Source organism: Cotesia glomerata, linkage group LG3 (assembly GCF_020080835.1).
Source record: "Cotesia glomerata isolate CgM1 linkage group LG3, MPM_Cglom_v2.3, whole genome shotgun sequence".
Lineage (NCBI taxonomy): Eukaryota > Metazoa > Arthropoda > Insecta > Hymenoptera > Braconidae > Cotesia > Cotesia glomerata.
The window spans coordinates 22,477,033-22,493,804 of record NC_058160.1 but is presented as its reverse complement, the minus strand read 5'-3'; the positions used below and the strand labels follow the sequence as shown (position 1 = coordinate 22,493,804).

Sequence of the window (16,772 nt, the reverse complement as noted above, 5' to 3'; positions counted from 1 at the left end):
AGGGTATCTTTTCATTTTTTATTGATCGAGACAAAAAACTGGTTATCTTCAATTATAAATATTTTTATTAAACTTTTTTAATTTAGCTATAAAGTGCTATCGGTTATGAAGCTACAATTCAATTTTCATTACGAAATCTTTATAATTCTTGAAGTAATTAATATTTAAAAGTTCAAAAAACTGCTCTTTTAAAATGTGAAAAGATACCTTTTTGAAAATCAGCTCCTCAATTATTGTTCTTTATGAAGAAATTGATTGTATTTATTGAATACTTTGAATTTCTGAAAGTATTACAAAATGGCATGCAAGACAAAAAATTTTTGAATAAAAACAACCAGTTCTTTACCGGATCAAAAATATTTCTCTTGAACTAGTTTTTTTTTTTCAGTGTTGAATGAAAGTAAAAAAAAAAATGATCAATAAACTAGTATAAACTTTTTTGGTCGTTTAGAAATTCTTTAGTATTCTACTAAACTTTTTTAATCTCGTTAAAAATATAAAAAAAATTGAGTACCCACAAAAGCCACTTATTGATGAGTAGGAAACTGATAACGCAGCAATTGGTCGAACGAATTCTAGTACTATTGAAAAAACAAACAGAAAACTCGAAAAATAGGATCAAGGTATTGAAAGTTTGTGCAGAAACGAAATAAGGAACTAGTTCTATTCTTGAATAGCCTCGATCCGATATCTAACCAGTAGTAAGGAGTACTCTTGCGGATGTAACCGCAATGTTATTCCTTGCTCTTTGCTCAGTATTCAGTGTATAATATATTTATATCTGGACCTTGCAGCAAATGTTTTCTCTATTTACTCAAGCTTTTCTGTTTTTTTTTTTTTTTTCTTTTTTCAAGGAAAGAAATAGGACACGGCTGAAAATAACGTTTCGGGGTCAGTGGTGTCTTGTTCCTTCCGCAATTCAATAGCAAGTGGGTCAGCAATCAACATTTCCCGCAGATTGCGCTCAAGAACGGTCACATCGCATTTTAATTTTTTGGACATCTACCGTACAGTATTAAACTATACAATATAGGTGGTATGATACTATATATTACGTGAAGTGGAACAAAGTACGTCCAAATTAAAACAAAAGTTTTTTCAATTGCAACGAGATAAATATAAATTAGTGCATAAAATAGTCGTAACTTTGGTGTTACTGTTTCTTTACAATGTATGCTGCAGAGTCACTAAAAACTTTTGACATTCTGTTACTTTTATAGTTCAGCAGTAATCCCTCTACACACCTCACCAGCAGTAGAAAATGTTATTTGAGTACTTTATGATACGACATTTACTAGCGATCGTTGAATTTTTTATCTGGGAAAACTTCTTGTATTACAACGAGTATTAAATTTACTTTACTTTTATCAATTTAAAAGCGACCGTCCTACTAGGAGGTTTTATTACCGAAAATTATGCAATGGTAATTGAATTACTAATTATTCAAACTCTTTAATTGTTTTACTAAAAGTTTCCAATTTTATTTGTCAACAGAAATTAAACGATAATGTTAAATGATGTAATTGCGGGAAAGCAGAGGATCAGGTTTTTGTCTGGATATCTCAATTAAAACGCGTAAATTATTATTAAAATGAACACTATAAATTTATTTTCACTAAATACAAGTTATATTTAATATGTTAGTTAGCGGATTGTTTAAATAAAAGCGGATAAATAAATCACTGCGTGATTAATAAAGCGAAGCCGGTTGACACGTGGTTGAACTCACTGCCGGCACTGGAAAAGCGGAGAATTAATTGCACAAATAACACAATTTATCTGTAACAAACTAAAGCGAATTAATAACAATTAATTTAAGCGGATTAAATTATTAAATAAGCGAAATGCGGGTTATTAACAAAAAGCGAAAGTAAAGAAATACTAATGGCGACTTGTTGCAACGAAAGCGTGGAAGCGAAAGATAATAATAATAATGCGTCTTCTTCCTCGTCAACTTGGGGAAGAAGGCTGATTGCGCATGTCTGCGGAGCGATCAGCCAATCACAGCGTCGAGACATGGCGTGAACAGTCAAGCTAAGCTTTGTGCAGGCGGTTAGTTTAAGCGGGAACTAGTGGTTGACAGGTGCGGCTCGTGAAATTGGGAGTCCCCCAGGGGCGACTTGATCGCGGCTGGGCATGTTCACTGAACAGATAGAAATCAATAAATGGAGTCGAATATTATTTGTTGAAATTTGAAGTTTGAATTTTTAGCTAAAAGGATCATTTTTTTCTTTTTCTTGAAAATTTAATGCTCTGTTAAAATTTATATATTTCTACGAACATGAATTTTATTTAATTATTGGATTAAAGATAAAAAACTATTACTGAAGAAGTTCTAAATTACGGAAAGAATTCTAGAAATTACCAAAAAATTTTTTAATATCCCCAAAAATAATTTTAGTATAGTAAATTTAAATTAATGACATCAACGCTAAATTAAAAAAAAAATATACGATTAAAATTTCAGCATGATTAAAAAAAAATTCTGTGAAAAATAAGGTCACGTTTTTAAAATAAATAAACGATAAATCAGCAGAGTGTGAAGAAACGTATTAAAATATACCGATTTGATATCCCGGTAATTTAAAGTAAAGGTAACAGTTAAAAAATAGCTCGCGGTGATTTATCGTCGTCAGAAAATATATATAAAGAGTAATAATAATAAAAAAAAAAAAAAAAAAGAGGAAAAGACAAGTTAAATAAAATAATGATGATGATAATTTAGCCTCGCTATTGGATTCTGCGGAATTTTAGTTAAGTTACCGATTGGGATGCTGTAGCTTCCAATCCATTAAACTTTAGCATTGATAAAAGAGAAATACCGTTTTTCAAGGTATCGATAAGAGCATCACGTCGAGCTTGCACTAAAAACAATTATTTTTGACCCCGAGTATAGCACGGAAGAACCAATGGATTTTGTAGAAAACGGAAAGAGGACCCGAGAACAGCGAAAAGTGGAAAGTGGAAAAGGTGATGGGGTATAGGTGGTGCAAATGAATGAGAATAGAAGAAAGAACGAAAGGAGAACTGAAAAGTCGACGATAGAATCAGCAGTAAATTTAATGTAATTTCCGGTTGAATCAAAATGTAGTGGGGATGTCGTAGTTTAATTTCATTTCAAAGAGAATTATTAACAATTCCTACTCCCTAATGTCCGAACCCGAGACTCTAGACTCGATCCCGATAATGCAAGAACTTTAAATTAAATTTTCATTAATTACCTGTACTGTTGTTGTTATTGAGCAAGTGAATGTACCTGCCCAATTGTTTTTTCTTATGTTTTATACGTAGATTAAATTGAAAACAACGTAACATAAAGAAAATTTAAACAGTTATCTTTATTTTCCAATACAATTACACTGATAGAAAGATTTTTCAATATTTAAAAAGAATTCTCAATATTTAATAATTTTTTAATAGTTAATAATCATATATTTCAGCAACGTTTCGACTTTTTTATTTTTATATTACATAAATCACAGTTTGACAAAAAAAATTCCAAAAAACAATGAAAAAAATCTGGAAAACGGTTGACCCTAAAGGCCATCCCTGCAACTTCCCGCCAATTCCATACCTAAACGCTTGAAATTGCACTTATAACGTTTCTGACCTCTTCGAGCTCAAAAATACAATTTGTGTATTTTGAGCTCTCCGAGCTCAAAGAAATAGCTTTTGTATGCTTTTGAGCTCTTCGAGCTCAAAAGGCTAATAGAAGTTTAATAAAACAGTATTTTTTGAATTTTCAAACTGCAATAATTTATAAATAAATGAATCGATTTTCACACGGTAGGCAGTATTCCACGCACTTTTTCAAAATCTATTATATACTTTTGAACACAAACTGATCGAACCGAAAATTTTAGAGAAATTTGAAAAATTCACTTTTTCCGAATTTTTTCGACAACGATAACTCACGAACCAATCAACCAATTTTCAATTCTTGGTAGCAATCGACGTGATTTTTGGGGCTCTAATAATTATTTTATTTCGTAAAAAATGATCCAAAAAGAAATCTCGAAGTTATGTGAAAAAAACACTTTTTTCGAAATTTTTCGTTTTCGATAACTCTCGAACGAATCAACCGATTTTGATGGGATTGGTGGCAATCGACGTGGTTTTTTAAGCTCAAAAGCTGATTAGTTTTTGGAATTGATCGGTGAAGCCATTTAGAAGTTATTCAAAAAAAACGATTTTTTGAAAATTTTATTTTTGAGATTTCTCAAAATCTAGCAAACCGAATCGATTCAAATTTTCATGAAATTTAATGGCAATGATACTCTTTGGATCGCCACATATTTCGATCCGATCGGCCGAGCCGTTCAAAAGTTATAAAAGGTTTACATACATACATACATACATACATACATACACACACACACACACAGCCGCACGGACACCATCGCGGGAATAGTCAGAGAAGCTTCCTGTGACCTTAAAACGTCGAGATCTGATGAAAACTCGATTTTCGAAAAACAGGGTAAAACCAATAACTTCCCGATTTTTGAAAAGTTTCAATTTTCTTAGCGGGAAGTTAACAATTCTGTGGGTACAAAAGCTGAAATGTACTGTAACATTTAATCTACTACACAATTTAGTACAGCGTAAACAAACAATATGGTGACTCAACCATAAAAATATTTATTATAATTAAATTTTAACAAACATTTTCAATTATTAAAAATTATTTTTTATTCCCACAAAAGCCATTTAACAAAATTTTAAGAAATTAAATTATTACTCCTTAAGGAATTCTTCTATCAGTGCAGGTTAATTTATTAACGTAAAATCTAAATGACACTTTTCATTTCTCGTGACATGATAAAGTTCTCCTCTTATTAATATAATATTTAAGTAATGTTAACGTTTTAAACTCCGGGTTAAATGATCCAACTTCTAAGTAATGGCAATTTATAATTATGTCCTTGGCGATTAAATAAATAGCCGCGATTAAAAATAAAAAATCGCGAGAAATGTTTTACTGAATGGGTAATAAATTTTCGGAGTAATCTTGAAGGTTCACGAGCAGAGCGAACAGAGACTAACAATGAAAATCTCGAAAAAAGGTAACACGGAAAAGGAGAATCGTGAGACCGGAATCGGGAGGCGGAGGATTTTAAAGAAACAAATCTTAGACGAACGCTATTTTCTAAAGACGAAACTAGAGAATAGAAGTACGCGTTTCGCGGAGGTAAGTCAATTTAAAGAAGACGATTTAGAGGCTTTTTGTATAATAAAACGATCCAGAGGGGAATACGAGGAACCAGCGATCGTTTTATTTGAATCAAGAGTAAGCTCTCAGGTCCCAAAGGCACTCATCCCCGGTCCAAATGAGCGACCGATCCCAAACGCCCGCGAACCCTCTCAAGTCCAAAGAATAGAGTCGCCTGGTGATAGATTTCATGTTTAAGGAAAGATAAATCTGCCCTACACTCGTCCGCTGTACTACCTACTGGAAATCGAAAAAAGCACACCAAATGGAAACTTTTTGCCATAAACCCAAACCCTAGGCCGTTCGGGTGATCGAATCGAGTTTCTCCCCATCAGAAAAGGCGCAGTAAGGAACTCAACTCAAGAAATCGGAAAAACGTTTACGAAAGTAAAAAGCTGAAAGAGTCTTATAGGAGCGATAAATAAGCGGATCGTGTTTATGGTTACAAGCAAACTCTTGTATTGTATCATATATGTAACTGAGATATTAAATTGTCTCACTTCGGCCTTCATTTGATAGTTTTTACAACACTCTTTCCGGGATTAATTGTAATGCAATAGCAATCTTAAAGGCGGGGTACATCCATTCAACAGTATAAATTCTCCGCCATACTCATTTCAATTCACAGATTTACTTCTGATTCCAGTACAACCACTACAATGGCCCAAAGGGTAAGTCTATTAACTATAAATTGTTATTTTATAAAAAAATCCAAGGCTTGATTTGATAAAAATTTTGGAAAATCCAAAAGTGCATGACTCAAAAATTTATTATTGAAATAATTTCTATTTTAAATATTTCGCGGTATTTTTTTGACTTACCGAACAGAGCTCCAACTGTTATTATAACACACATGCACACACGTAACAATAAATTCACTCATTCTTGTAAAGAACAAAATGAGTCTATTGATAAAAAAAAAAGTTAGGAAAACGGTTGACCCTGAAGGCCATCCCTGCAACTTCCCGCTCATTTCGTACCTAAGCGCTTGAAATTGCATTTATGCACTGAAAGAAAAGTGCATAGTTAACTGAATCATAACATCACAATTATGAAAATATAGTTTTCTGAATTTTTTTTTGTAGTTACTCAAACTATGCATTAGTTTAAGTAACTATTGATAAATAGTTATGTCGACTATATTTTAATAAATATGTTTTTGTTATCGTGTTAAGCAAAAAGTTATTAGGCAACTGAAAGGTTTTTACGGACAACGTCTCAGATAGCTAAACTGATGAAAAATTTCGGAGTTATTACAAAAAAACACTTTTTTCGACAACGATATCTCACGAACGCATCAACCGATTCTGACGCTTTTGGTGGCGATCGATGCGGGTTTTCAAGGTTAAGAGCTAATAAGTTTTTGAGGTCGATCGGTTCAGCCAATTCGGAGATATTTAAAAAAGTGAAAAAAAAAAACAACTTTTTTTATCACTTTTTTTGCGATTTCTCGAAATCTACTGGTCCGAATCGGTTCCAACTTACAGGAAAACTAAGTTTGGCGAAGACCTTTCGAATGACACCAACTGCGATCAAATCGATCAAGCCGTTCAAAAGTTATAAGAGGTTTACATATACACACACACACACACACACACACACACACACACACACACACACACACACACACACACACACACACACACACACACACACACACACACACACACACACACACACGTACAGACATCATCGTAAAAATAGTCAGGGAAGCTTCTTAGGGCTTCAAAACGTCGAGATCTGTTGAAACCTCGATTTTTGCAAAACGGGGTGAAAACAATAACTTCCCGATTTTTCGAAAATTTTCGATTTTCTTAGCGGGAAGTTAAAAAATGATGTGAGTAATAGATTTTTTTCAAGTTATCGAATTCAACTTATCTTTTGTCTGATGGTAATAATTTTTAGTTTGTTTTAACGATTTCCTTGTTTCATTAACACTAAACAAATTTTTGAAAATTCCAAAATCCTCATGCAAAATTATTTCTAAATCTCGTCGTAATTATTTCTAAATTTAAAATGTCCAAACCATGACTTACTATTAAATTAAAAAAAAAAATTTTAGTTCGTTATCGTCGCTGCATTTTTGGCAGTAGCTCACGCCGGTATCATCAGCACTCCCGCTGGAACCGTCGTTTCTCGACCAACTATAATCGAAACAGAACCTTTTGACCATCATCCCCAGTACAGTTACAGCTACGCCGTTGCTGACGGATGGACCGGTAAGAATTAAAAAATGTAATCCTAAAATTCATAAAATCTCAATATTGAGTCCAAAAATAAAAATTGAAGGTGACAACAAGGCCCAGCATGAAACACGCAACGGAGACCTAGTTCAAGGAGCTTACAGCCTGGTAGAACCCGATGGTTCCCGACGAACTGTTTCCTACGCAGCTGATGCCGTCAACGGATTCAACGCTGTTGTTCAGAAGAACCATAATCTAAATGTAAACAGCCAACACACTGTCGCTTCTTCAGTCACTCCTGTAAGAAATGTTGTCAGCGAACCGCGATCATGGAACCATGGCTGGTCCCATGACCATGGCCATGGCCATAACCATGGACATGGACATGGATATGGACCCGCGGCTGTTGTCGCTACTGCCAATGCTAATGTATACCGTCACCACTCGGTAATTATTAATTTTATATTCGATTTTTAATGTTTAATTTGTTGATACACTGATAAAAAAATTGATTTTATTCAATAATTTTTCTGCTTGAATCAAAATGATTAAACTCTTCAAAATTAAGTTATTGGTTCAAGATTTTTTCTCTTCAATTAAATTAATTTTTTTATCAGTGTAGAAAACTTAGGTTATAATTTACTAAAATGAATTGTTATGAATTAATTTTGACAGAATTTGGCTACTTCACCGTACATCGCATCTAATCTCATGGAAGTTGGCGCCGCAGCAGGTGCCTCTGCCGCTACCGGGTCGCTCTATGATCCCCAACGTCGGTTCTGGATGTAGGGTACTCTTGGCTACAATTCAACTCGTGTAGTGAGGATTCACTAACGTCATTGTAAAACAGCACTCTCAATCCCGACACTATAAACTGGATTAAGCTGACGAGGTTAATTTAACGATTAATCTGACGAAACAAGCTGCCTGACTCCTTAATGATGATAATTAAAACCTTTGAACAGTTTTTAGCACGGCGTGTTGCCAATTATTGCCTTAGATTGATTTTAGCGTGGACAACTTTTGATCCTTGATAAAAATAAAATAGTTTTTAATTTTTGTAATGAATTTTATGGAAATAAAATAAATTAGCGGTGAAAATCACTAATAAAATTAACATACCTGTTGTGAGTTTTATTTTGTTTGCTAATTTTTTTTTTTTTCGTTATTTTATTTGTTTATTAAATTATTAAAAGAGATATGAGCGTAATATTGTGCAGTCGGTGCGTGTACGAGGCTAATAAAGTCCGATGAAATTGGCGGAATATTTTCTAATAAACAGAGTCTGGACTCGCTCGCAGCAGACACACCAGGTGGGGAAGACCGGTAATATTTATGGATATTTATGGATCGTAGTTCGCAACTCTCGACTAGCGAAGAATTTGCTGAAAATCCAAATTAATTGTCGTTGATATATTGCCAGGTGGACTTTGAGAATATTGTTTTATTTTGAGCCAAAGAGATAGAAAGAAAGAGAGAAAGAGAGATGTGAACGAGAACGTGCACAAGGTAATCAATTGAAAAATTATGCAACTTTGCATGGTTTCAATTTAACAAAGACTTTATAAAACTGTTTGAGCAAGCTAGAAAATGAAGCAGCGGAGACCAACAGCCATTTCCACTTTGCGTGTGGTTTTGCGGTCTGGTTGTCAGAGACCAATTCATGAATAAGTAAAGACTTGATGAACCTCGGGCCAACTTTGGCGGCGTCTGGGCTGCTAAACCCAGATGTCACGGTATAATAGAAATATCAACTAAACATAGTTCTCTAGCATGGTACTTGTGTTAATTTATTATTGACTGGTGTTGGAATAAGGTTAATCCATCAACACTCTTCTATACATTATTGATGGCTTTCATATCCAAAACTTATTAGTGCGTGTATTAAACACATTCTTTATTCAAATCTGAATGGCTGAAAAGTCGAGTGGTATTTTTTATTGTACTGAGAAAAAAAATAAAGTCAAGAAAAGTTTGAAATTTAAGGAATTAGTTATGTTTTGTTGAGATAAGAACTATATTGGTGTATTTTGGTGGTGATATGCGCTTAATTTTTTTCTCAATTTTTTTTAACTTCACTAATTCGAATTGACGATATCATATTGAAGAAAAATCATTATTTGTTAAAATTAAAATTAAAAATTTTATGTACACCCATTTTCATATTAATCAATTATCAATTAAAAAAAACTCTTCAGAAAAAATGATTGCAAACCTCTTTTTTTCGACTATAATTGTGTATAACCCCTTAATCATTCAATTTTAAATGTAAAACTCTATTTTAATAATAGAGCAAAGTATGAATAAAATGAGAACATGAAAAAAAAATCAAACATAATGTTGTATATTACATCTAGCTTTAATTAGGTTGTATTGTTCCGTTTGCTGTTATGTACCAAAGCACCAATCTAGGTCCTTTGCACGGCAAATACTAATGAAAGGATAAAATTTCCGTCTCATACATATTTTTATAACAGCTACCCTGACTATAGACGGTGCATACATGGATTTTAATTTCAACAATCTCATTCAAGTGCCGGAGGATACACGTCGCTAGATTTTCACTGTGTGCTCAGAGTAGAGGAACTAGAATATCTGCTATGCCGGAGATCCTCAATTTCTAAGATTAAAATGAAATTGCGAGGAAACGACGTATTAAAAATACTTGGTTCAGTATCTTGGAGCTCTTCAAATGAGTTGAATTAAATTTATCCTATAGACCGAGAGTAAGCCCCCTTTTATAGTCAAGCAAAAAATATTCTTCGCTCAATAGTTTTTTATTGCGAAACATTGTTGCGGCAATTTCAAAATTTGAACTCGACTTGGCGTCAAATTTGTTTTTTATTAGTGCCAATTAAATTACTTCGTTCTCTTACTTTTACTATATACTGAACTCAAAGTATTAATCTGAAAATAAAATATAGTATAGGGGAAGAAAAATAAACTTTACTTGTGGGGTTTGAATTTGTATGAAATCAATATCTGAGTTGAAAAAATTTTTTAAGGCGAAAACAAAGAAATATCTTGACCCAAGTAGTTGTTCGGGATCCTAAATAATAATTCTGTAAACTAAAAAGTTTTCTTATTTGAAAAGTTCGAACCAAGAGTGGATGACTTGGAAATAAAATAAATTACCGAATTAGTTCGATTAAAAGAGAAGTAAGGAGCAAGGACTGTTACACGGTGGATGATTACAGTGGGGTGTATTATATAGTAAGCTCGAGCACGTTTTCTGGGTTTTATCAACCAGCCGAACTTTCTAAGAAAATAAATTCAAAAATATATTACACAAGACCAGAGAGTTATCTCGGTTTAATCGACATCCTTTAGATTAATGGCCTTGAATAGAACGTTAAACAGAAAGTAACCAGCGGTATGCGGTAAATTTGGTAATTATTTTTCAGTAACTGCACACTGCTGGAACTTTCAATGCAATATCTTTCGAAAGATTTATGTTATACTCTTCCGAAGTAATCTTATCAGTTCAAATTTCAAAATAAACTGAGTACTTTTTTTTAAAGCGTCGTGTGGCCGCACCCAACATTAATAAGTAGATTTCTTAGACAAATATGTAAGAAAAATAAGATTGATAATGATTAATAATAGATAAAAATTTTTGAAGATTGAGGCTCGAAATTCATGTTTAGAAAAATTTTTCAAATTTTCGAAGCTAAGAAATAAATTTAAAAAATCGTCAAAAGTGAAAAAATAATTGATAGAATCTAAGCTATTTTTTATGACCAAAAAATTTTTTTATAAAATTTAAACTTTTTTGGAAATTCAAAAAATTTTTTGATTTTTTAAAATCTACCTAAGAAATTAGATCTCAGTTCTTGCTGTTGGTGGAACTTAAACATGAACATTACCGAAGAAAATAAAGATAGACTTGTAAAAAATTTAAAAGAGTGCGTTAAAACCGCTTTTCCGAATTAGTGAGCTAAGTAATGGCTCTTGAGTACCCAACTCGTGGAGGATTAAAAAAAGTTTATATTGAGAATAGAAAGAAATAAAATCGCGGCGGTTTAAGCGTAAAAAAATTAAACACATCCGTATCTATTTTCAGGTATTTATCGTGAAATGTAGCCGTTCTGGTAAAACCAATTCGACTGGTAAGGTCCTTTCTCACGGGAGGAAATCCGGGTGAAAATCCCACCAGTACCACCGTAACTCTAAGTAAATCCAGACTCTATCCTTCTCCAGCTTCCTTCGATGAACCCCATTTACCTACATCAGCTATTCTCTACTAAAAGCACCCCAGACCATTTTTTCTGCATCTACTTCGTTATTTTTCTTTTTTCTACCGCTGTTGTGTTCCTGCACCAGAAGTAAATGTACAGTGTAGAAGTAGAAGTGTGGGTGCCTTCGGTTACTGAAAGAATTACCCGACTTACTCTATAGCGTTAACCGATCACTTTTTACTTCGAAAAAATGGATAATCCACCGACTCAAGCGGTTTTAATATAATCTTCTCATCTATTAGAGAAACTACTGATTAAAAAGCAATCTAATTGCGTGTCAGATTATTTGCTGAAATAAACTCTGATGAGAGACAATCGGAATGAGAATTTAAACAATTTCACAGTATTTATAACTTTAAAACAGACAGTAGCACAGAGTCAGCAGTCAGGTACCAACAAAAGCTTTTGCCACTGGGAATATTCAAATTCACGCTCAACCACGTCAGTATAATTACACTGTCGAGTGCACAAAAAAATAACGACAATGAAATACGTCAGCCTGCCGAGTTTGTAGGTTCCGGTTTGGAGAATCTTCATTAGTATTTCCATACTAGTGGTGAATTAGCCGAATTGCCCCACCGAAATTATCTATCTTAATCACGGGAATCGTCCATCGTGTGACAAATAATGTTTTATGGGATCACAGATTGTTTAACACTACTCTATTACAGCTTTGATTTAAATATAATTAATAGGATAAAAGTATATAGCTTCACTAAAGTAAATTTTTTTAAATGGCCTTATTTAACATAAATAATTAATTATTGGTTTAAAAAAAAAAAAAAAAAAAGTAAGAATAAATTAAAAATAACGATTTAAAAAAAAAAAAATTTCAAATTTTCAAAAATCAAAAAAAAATAATGATTATGGGAATGCCACGACCAAACGAAGTTGAAAAGTTGTTGTAAAGAATAGCTTATAATAAAAAATTTTCAAAAAAATAAATAAAGGTATTCACTTTAGAAAAAAAAATTTTAAGGTCAAAATAAAATTTTCACATCTGTTAGCACTAAATAACTTTTTTTTTTAAAGTACGTAAAAAATGAAGATTTTGAGAAGAAAAAATTTCAATTAAGGAAGTTCGAACGAATCTAATGTAAAAAATAATTTCCAACTTTGAGCTTTGAAATTAAGTATACGTATAAATAAATACGTCATTTATTTAATCCCAAAATTTTAAAAAGATTCACCGTTTAGTTACTCGGATATTAAATTTTAAAAATCACATATTTTATCTCCTTATACACGGGCTCTTATGGCGGACAAACTTTTGTCGAGACTTTAATTATTTTTTTCAATATTAACCTCCCAACTTTAACGGATAAAAAACTCTACACAATAAACTTGGATTATTGCAAAATATAAAAAATAATTTAATAATAATACATTACCGATATAATTTTTGAAATATTTAAAGTCAAATTTTATGTTTGCAACTCGTTTATCGTCAGCCATTTATTCGAGTAAAGATTTGACAACATTGCGTCAACAGCTGAAAAAAAAGAAAAAGATAGAAATATAGTTACAGAGAGCGAAATGTTTAACTCACACACTCATCCACGTCTCTGTTATGGGTATAATCAAGCGCGCTATTGCCAAATCTGTTGATTTATTCCGGCAAGCAATAAATACAAAAGTCATTTTATTACTCTACTTTATTAAATAAGTCAAAATCATCAATTATTAAATTGTTTAAATTATTTTAAATTAAATTAAAGAATTTTGACGAATATTGGGAAGGCTAAAATTAAAAAAGAATTTTAACATTATTTTGACTCATTAGTTACGCTCGAAGTTCCTTAAGCCATTATTGAAAAATTTATGTGCAAAAAACCAAAAAAAAGCGTAAGTTTTTTGAAAATTTAATATCTTTTGAAAGGGTAATCAAAAAAATTTCAAAATCTGTCATAAGAGTTTTTTTGATGGGTACTAACAAATATAAAAAAATTAAGAAAATTAATAATTTTCAAACCGATTTAGCATAGAATGCCCATGTGGACATAAGATCCTGTCAGGAAATTTTTCTACGGTGTAACATTAGGGTGCTTCATTTGAGATAACTATTTTTTTTTCTCACTCCATTTACGAAATATTGTTCTTTGCATAGAAAAAAAAATTCTCACCAAAGAATAGTTCTTAATTTCAATTTTAAGTACTCGCTGGATGAATTTAAAGTTTCCTCATATAATTAACCCGTTAAAATCATTTTTTTTTGCTTAAATTATCTATAGCATAGCGACATTTCATGATATTCATTTGAACATGGGCGGAAGTTGTAGAGGGATCCTTCCTCTTTGAAAGCTCTGACAGATTATTTCCAATTTATGAGCTATCTCGCCAGTAAAAAATTGTATATTCGATTTTTGCTCAAACGTCGTGGTTTTTTGATTTTTTCTACTAAACTATTGATCTGACACCAAAATTGCAAAGGACCTTTTTTGTAAAAAATTTAATTTTCTACAAGATAGATTGATAGCTGAATCCTTTCAATGAATTTCCTCTGAGATAAATTTAATTATTGACAAGAAAACAATAAATGACACTATTTTATCGTAATTTTTATACTTTTTAATAAAACAACAGTTGATAAAAAAAATTACAACATTGTATATTTTTGTAATCAACCATTGTGATATCGTTATAATGCCTAAATTTTTAAAATTTTGAATCATCTTACAAATATTCTAATAAATAGTTGTTACATAGAATATATCCAAAATATATAGTCATACATAACTCCGGCACATAAAAAAAAAGTGGTATGTACTTTGGAACAGACCTACCTATTAAAATGAATATTGACTCACTGAATTCGAATTTCAAGTCCGTTTGACCCGGTCACCCTCCAATTTTAAGCATAATGCAAAAAACCCCAAAAAATTGCAAAAAACTGCAGTGACAGCAATGAAAAAATTCTGGTGGACCCGGACCAAGTATGATTTTTATGTATCCCAATTTACTGAAACTAAATCTGAACGTTAATTAGCCTGGTGAGCCGACCAAATTTGCAAAAAAAAAACAAAAAAAAAACGAAAAACCCAAAAAAATTGCAATAAATCATGAAAAATTCAAGTTATCGAGATAAAAATTTTTTTCGACTCAGATTGAGTATGATTTTCATGTATTTTGTTCCACTGAATTTGAATCTGAAGTTTTCTTGACCCGTTAACGTTTTAAAATTAAAAAAAAATATCAAAAAACCAAAAAAATTGGGAAAATTGCAGCTATAAATGTGAGAAAAAATCTATAAAACATGATTAAATACTTTTCTTGTATTTTTTCACGCATAAAATACAAATTAAGAATCTGAAAATATAAACAATTTTAATATCTATAAAAAATGACGTATAACTAGAATAAAGAGAACGATTTTCTCGAATTTCAAACTGTTCTTCATTGGTATCGAACTCTTTTGTTCCCAAACGATCTACGCAGTAAATTTTTCTTCCGTTTGTTATTATCTCTTGTATTTCATGCGTGAAAAAATACGAGAAAAGTATTTAATCATGTTTTATAGATTGTTTTTTCATATTTGTAACTGCAATTTTACCGATTTTTTTGGTTTTTTGAGATTTTTTAATTTTAAAACGTTAACGAGGCACTGGGCTAATTAATGTTCAGATTTAGATTCAGTAAATTGAAATACATAAGAATCATACTTGATCTGGGTCCACAAGAATTTTTTCATCGCTGTGACTGTAGTTTTTTGCAATTTTTTGGGTTTTTTGCATTATGCTCAAAATTGGAGGGTGACCGGGTCAAATGGACTTGAAATTCGGATTCAGTGGGTCAATATTCATTTCAATAGGTAGGTCCGTTCCAAAGTACATACAACTTTTTTTTTTTGTGTGTCGGAGTTATGTATGACTATATATTTTAGATATATTCTATTTAACAACTATATTTATTAGAATATGTTGTAATTTTTTTTATCAACTGTTGTTTTATTAAAAAGTATAAAAATTACGATAAAATAGTGTCATTTATTGTTTTCTTGTCATTAATTAAATTTATCTCAGAGGCAATTCATTGAAAGGGTTCAGCTATCAATCTATCTTGTAGAAAATTAAATTCTTTACAAGAAAGGTCCCTTGCAATTTTGGTGTCAGATCAATAGTTTAGGAGAAAAAATCAAAAAACCACGACGTTTGAGCAAAAATCGAATATATACAATTTTTTACTGGCGAGATAGCTCATAAATTGAAAATAAGCTGTCAGAGCTTTTAAAGCGGAAGGATCCCTCTACAACTTCCGCCCATGTTCAAATGAATATCATGAAATGTCGCTATGCTATAGATAATTTAAGCAAAAAAAAAATGATTTTAACGGGTTAATTATATGAGGAAACTTTAAATTCATCCAGCGAGTACTTAAAATTGAAATTAAGAACTATTCTTTGGTGAGAATTTTTTTTTCTATGTAAAGAACAATATTTTGTCAATGGAGTGAGAAAAAAAAATAGTCGTCTCAAATGAAGCACCCTAGTGTAACATATTATAATCAATATTTGTTCTAAATAACTAATGAACATTCTTCAAATTTTCAACAGGTAGATTTTTATTTATTCATTATTATTATCACATCAATGGTATACCTTAGAAATATCTTTTATCACAGCTAAGTTAATGACTTTCTTGTGCTTAATTAATTGCATATAGCTGAATGGAATAAGGGACAAAACCAGAACCATTAACTAAATCGAGTAGATATTAATTCTCTTTAAAGCACAAAGAGAGTACACGAGTGAGTATGTGGTTTTAATTCGTGCTAGGTTGTGGTTCGTGCTTTTACGAGGAAAAGGCGGGATAAACTTCGAAATTTAGTTTATTTTAGCGTTATCTAGTTCTTGATTTCGTACTGTGCTAAATATTACAACACTTTTCCAGGATGTTCATAAATATTCATATCTTCAAAAAGCCAACAAATTATTTATAAACTCAACTCAACTCAACTATTTATGATAAATTCTACATAGAAATATTTCTTTGTAATTCGTTCAAATAAATAATGATGCATTAAGCCTGAACTCTGATTACATGAATAATATAATCTACAACGCATATTGTCAGCAGTATAATCAGTAATTAAAAAAATAAATACATTAATCTCAGGTCGAGCACGATGCTGATAATTGCCAGCACA

The 16,772-nt window shown here is 31.6% G+C and overlaps 1 protein-coding gene across 1 annotated transcript; it reads left to right on the top strand.

Annotated features, from left to right (window-relative positions):
• The first annotated feature begins 5,775 nt into the window (after positions 1-5,775).
• LOC123261272 (cuticle protein 19.8-like) lies at positions 5,776-8,460 on the top strand. The gene is made up of 4 exons (XM_044722844.1): positions 5,776-5,880; positions 7,272-7,428; positions 7,499-7,839; positions 8,068-8,460. Exons 1-4 carry the CDS (start codon positions 5,869-5,871, stop codon positions 8,179-8,181), a joined length of 624 nt encoding a protein of 207 aa, XP_044578779.1. The 5' UTR covers positions 5,776-5,868; the 3' UTR covers positions 8,182-8,460.
• Positions 8,461-16,772: the final 8,312 nt, after the last annotated feature.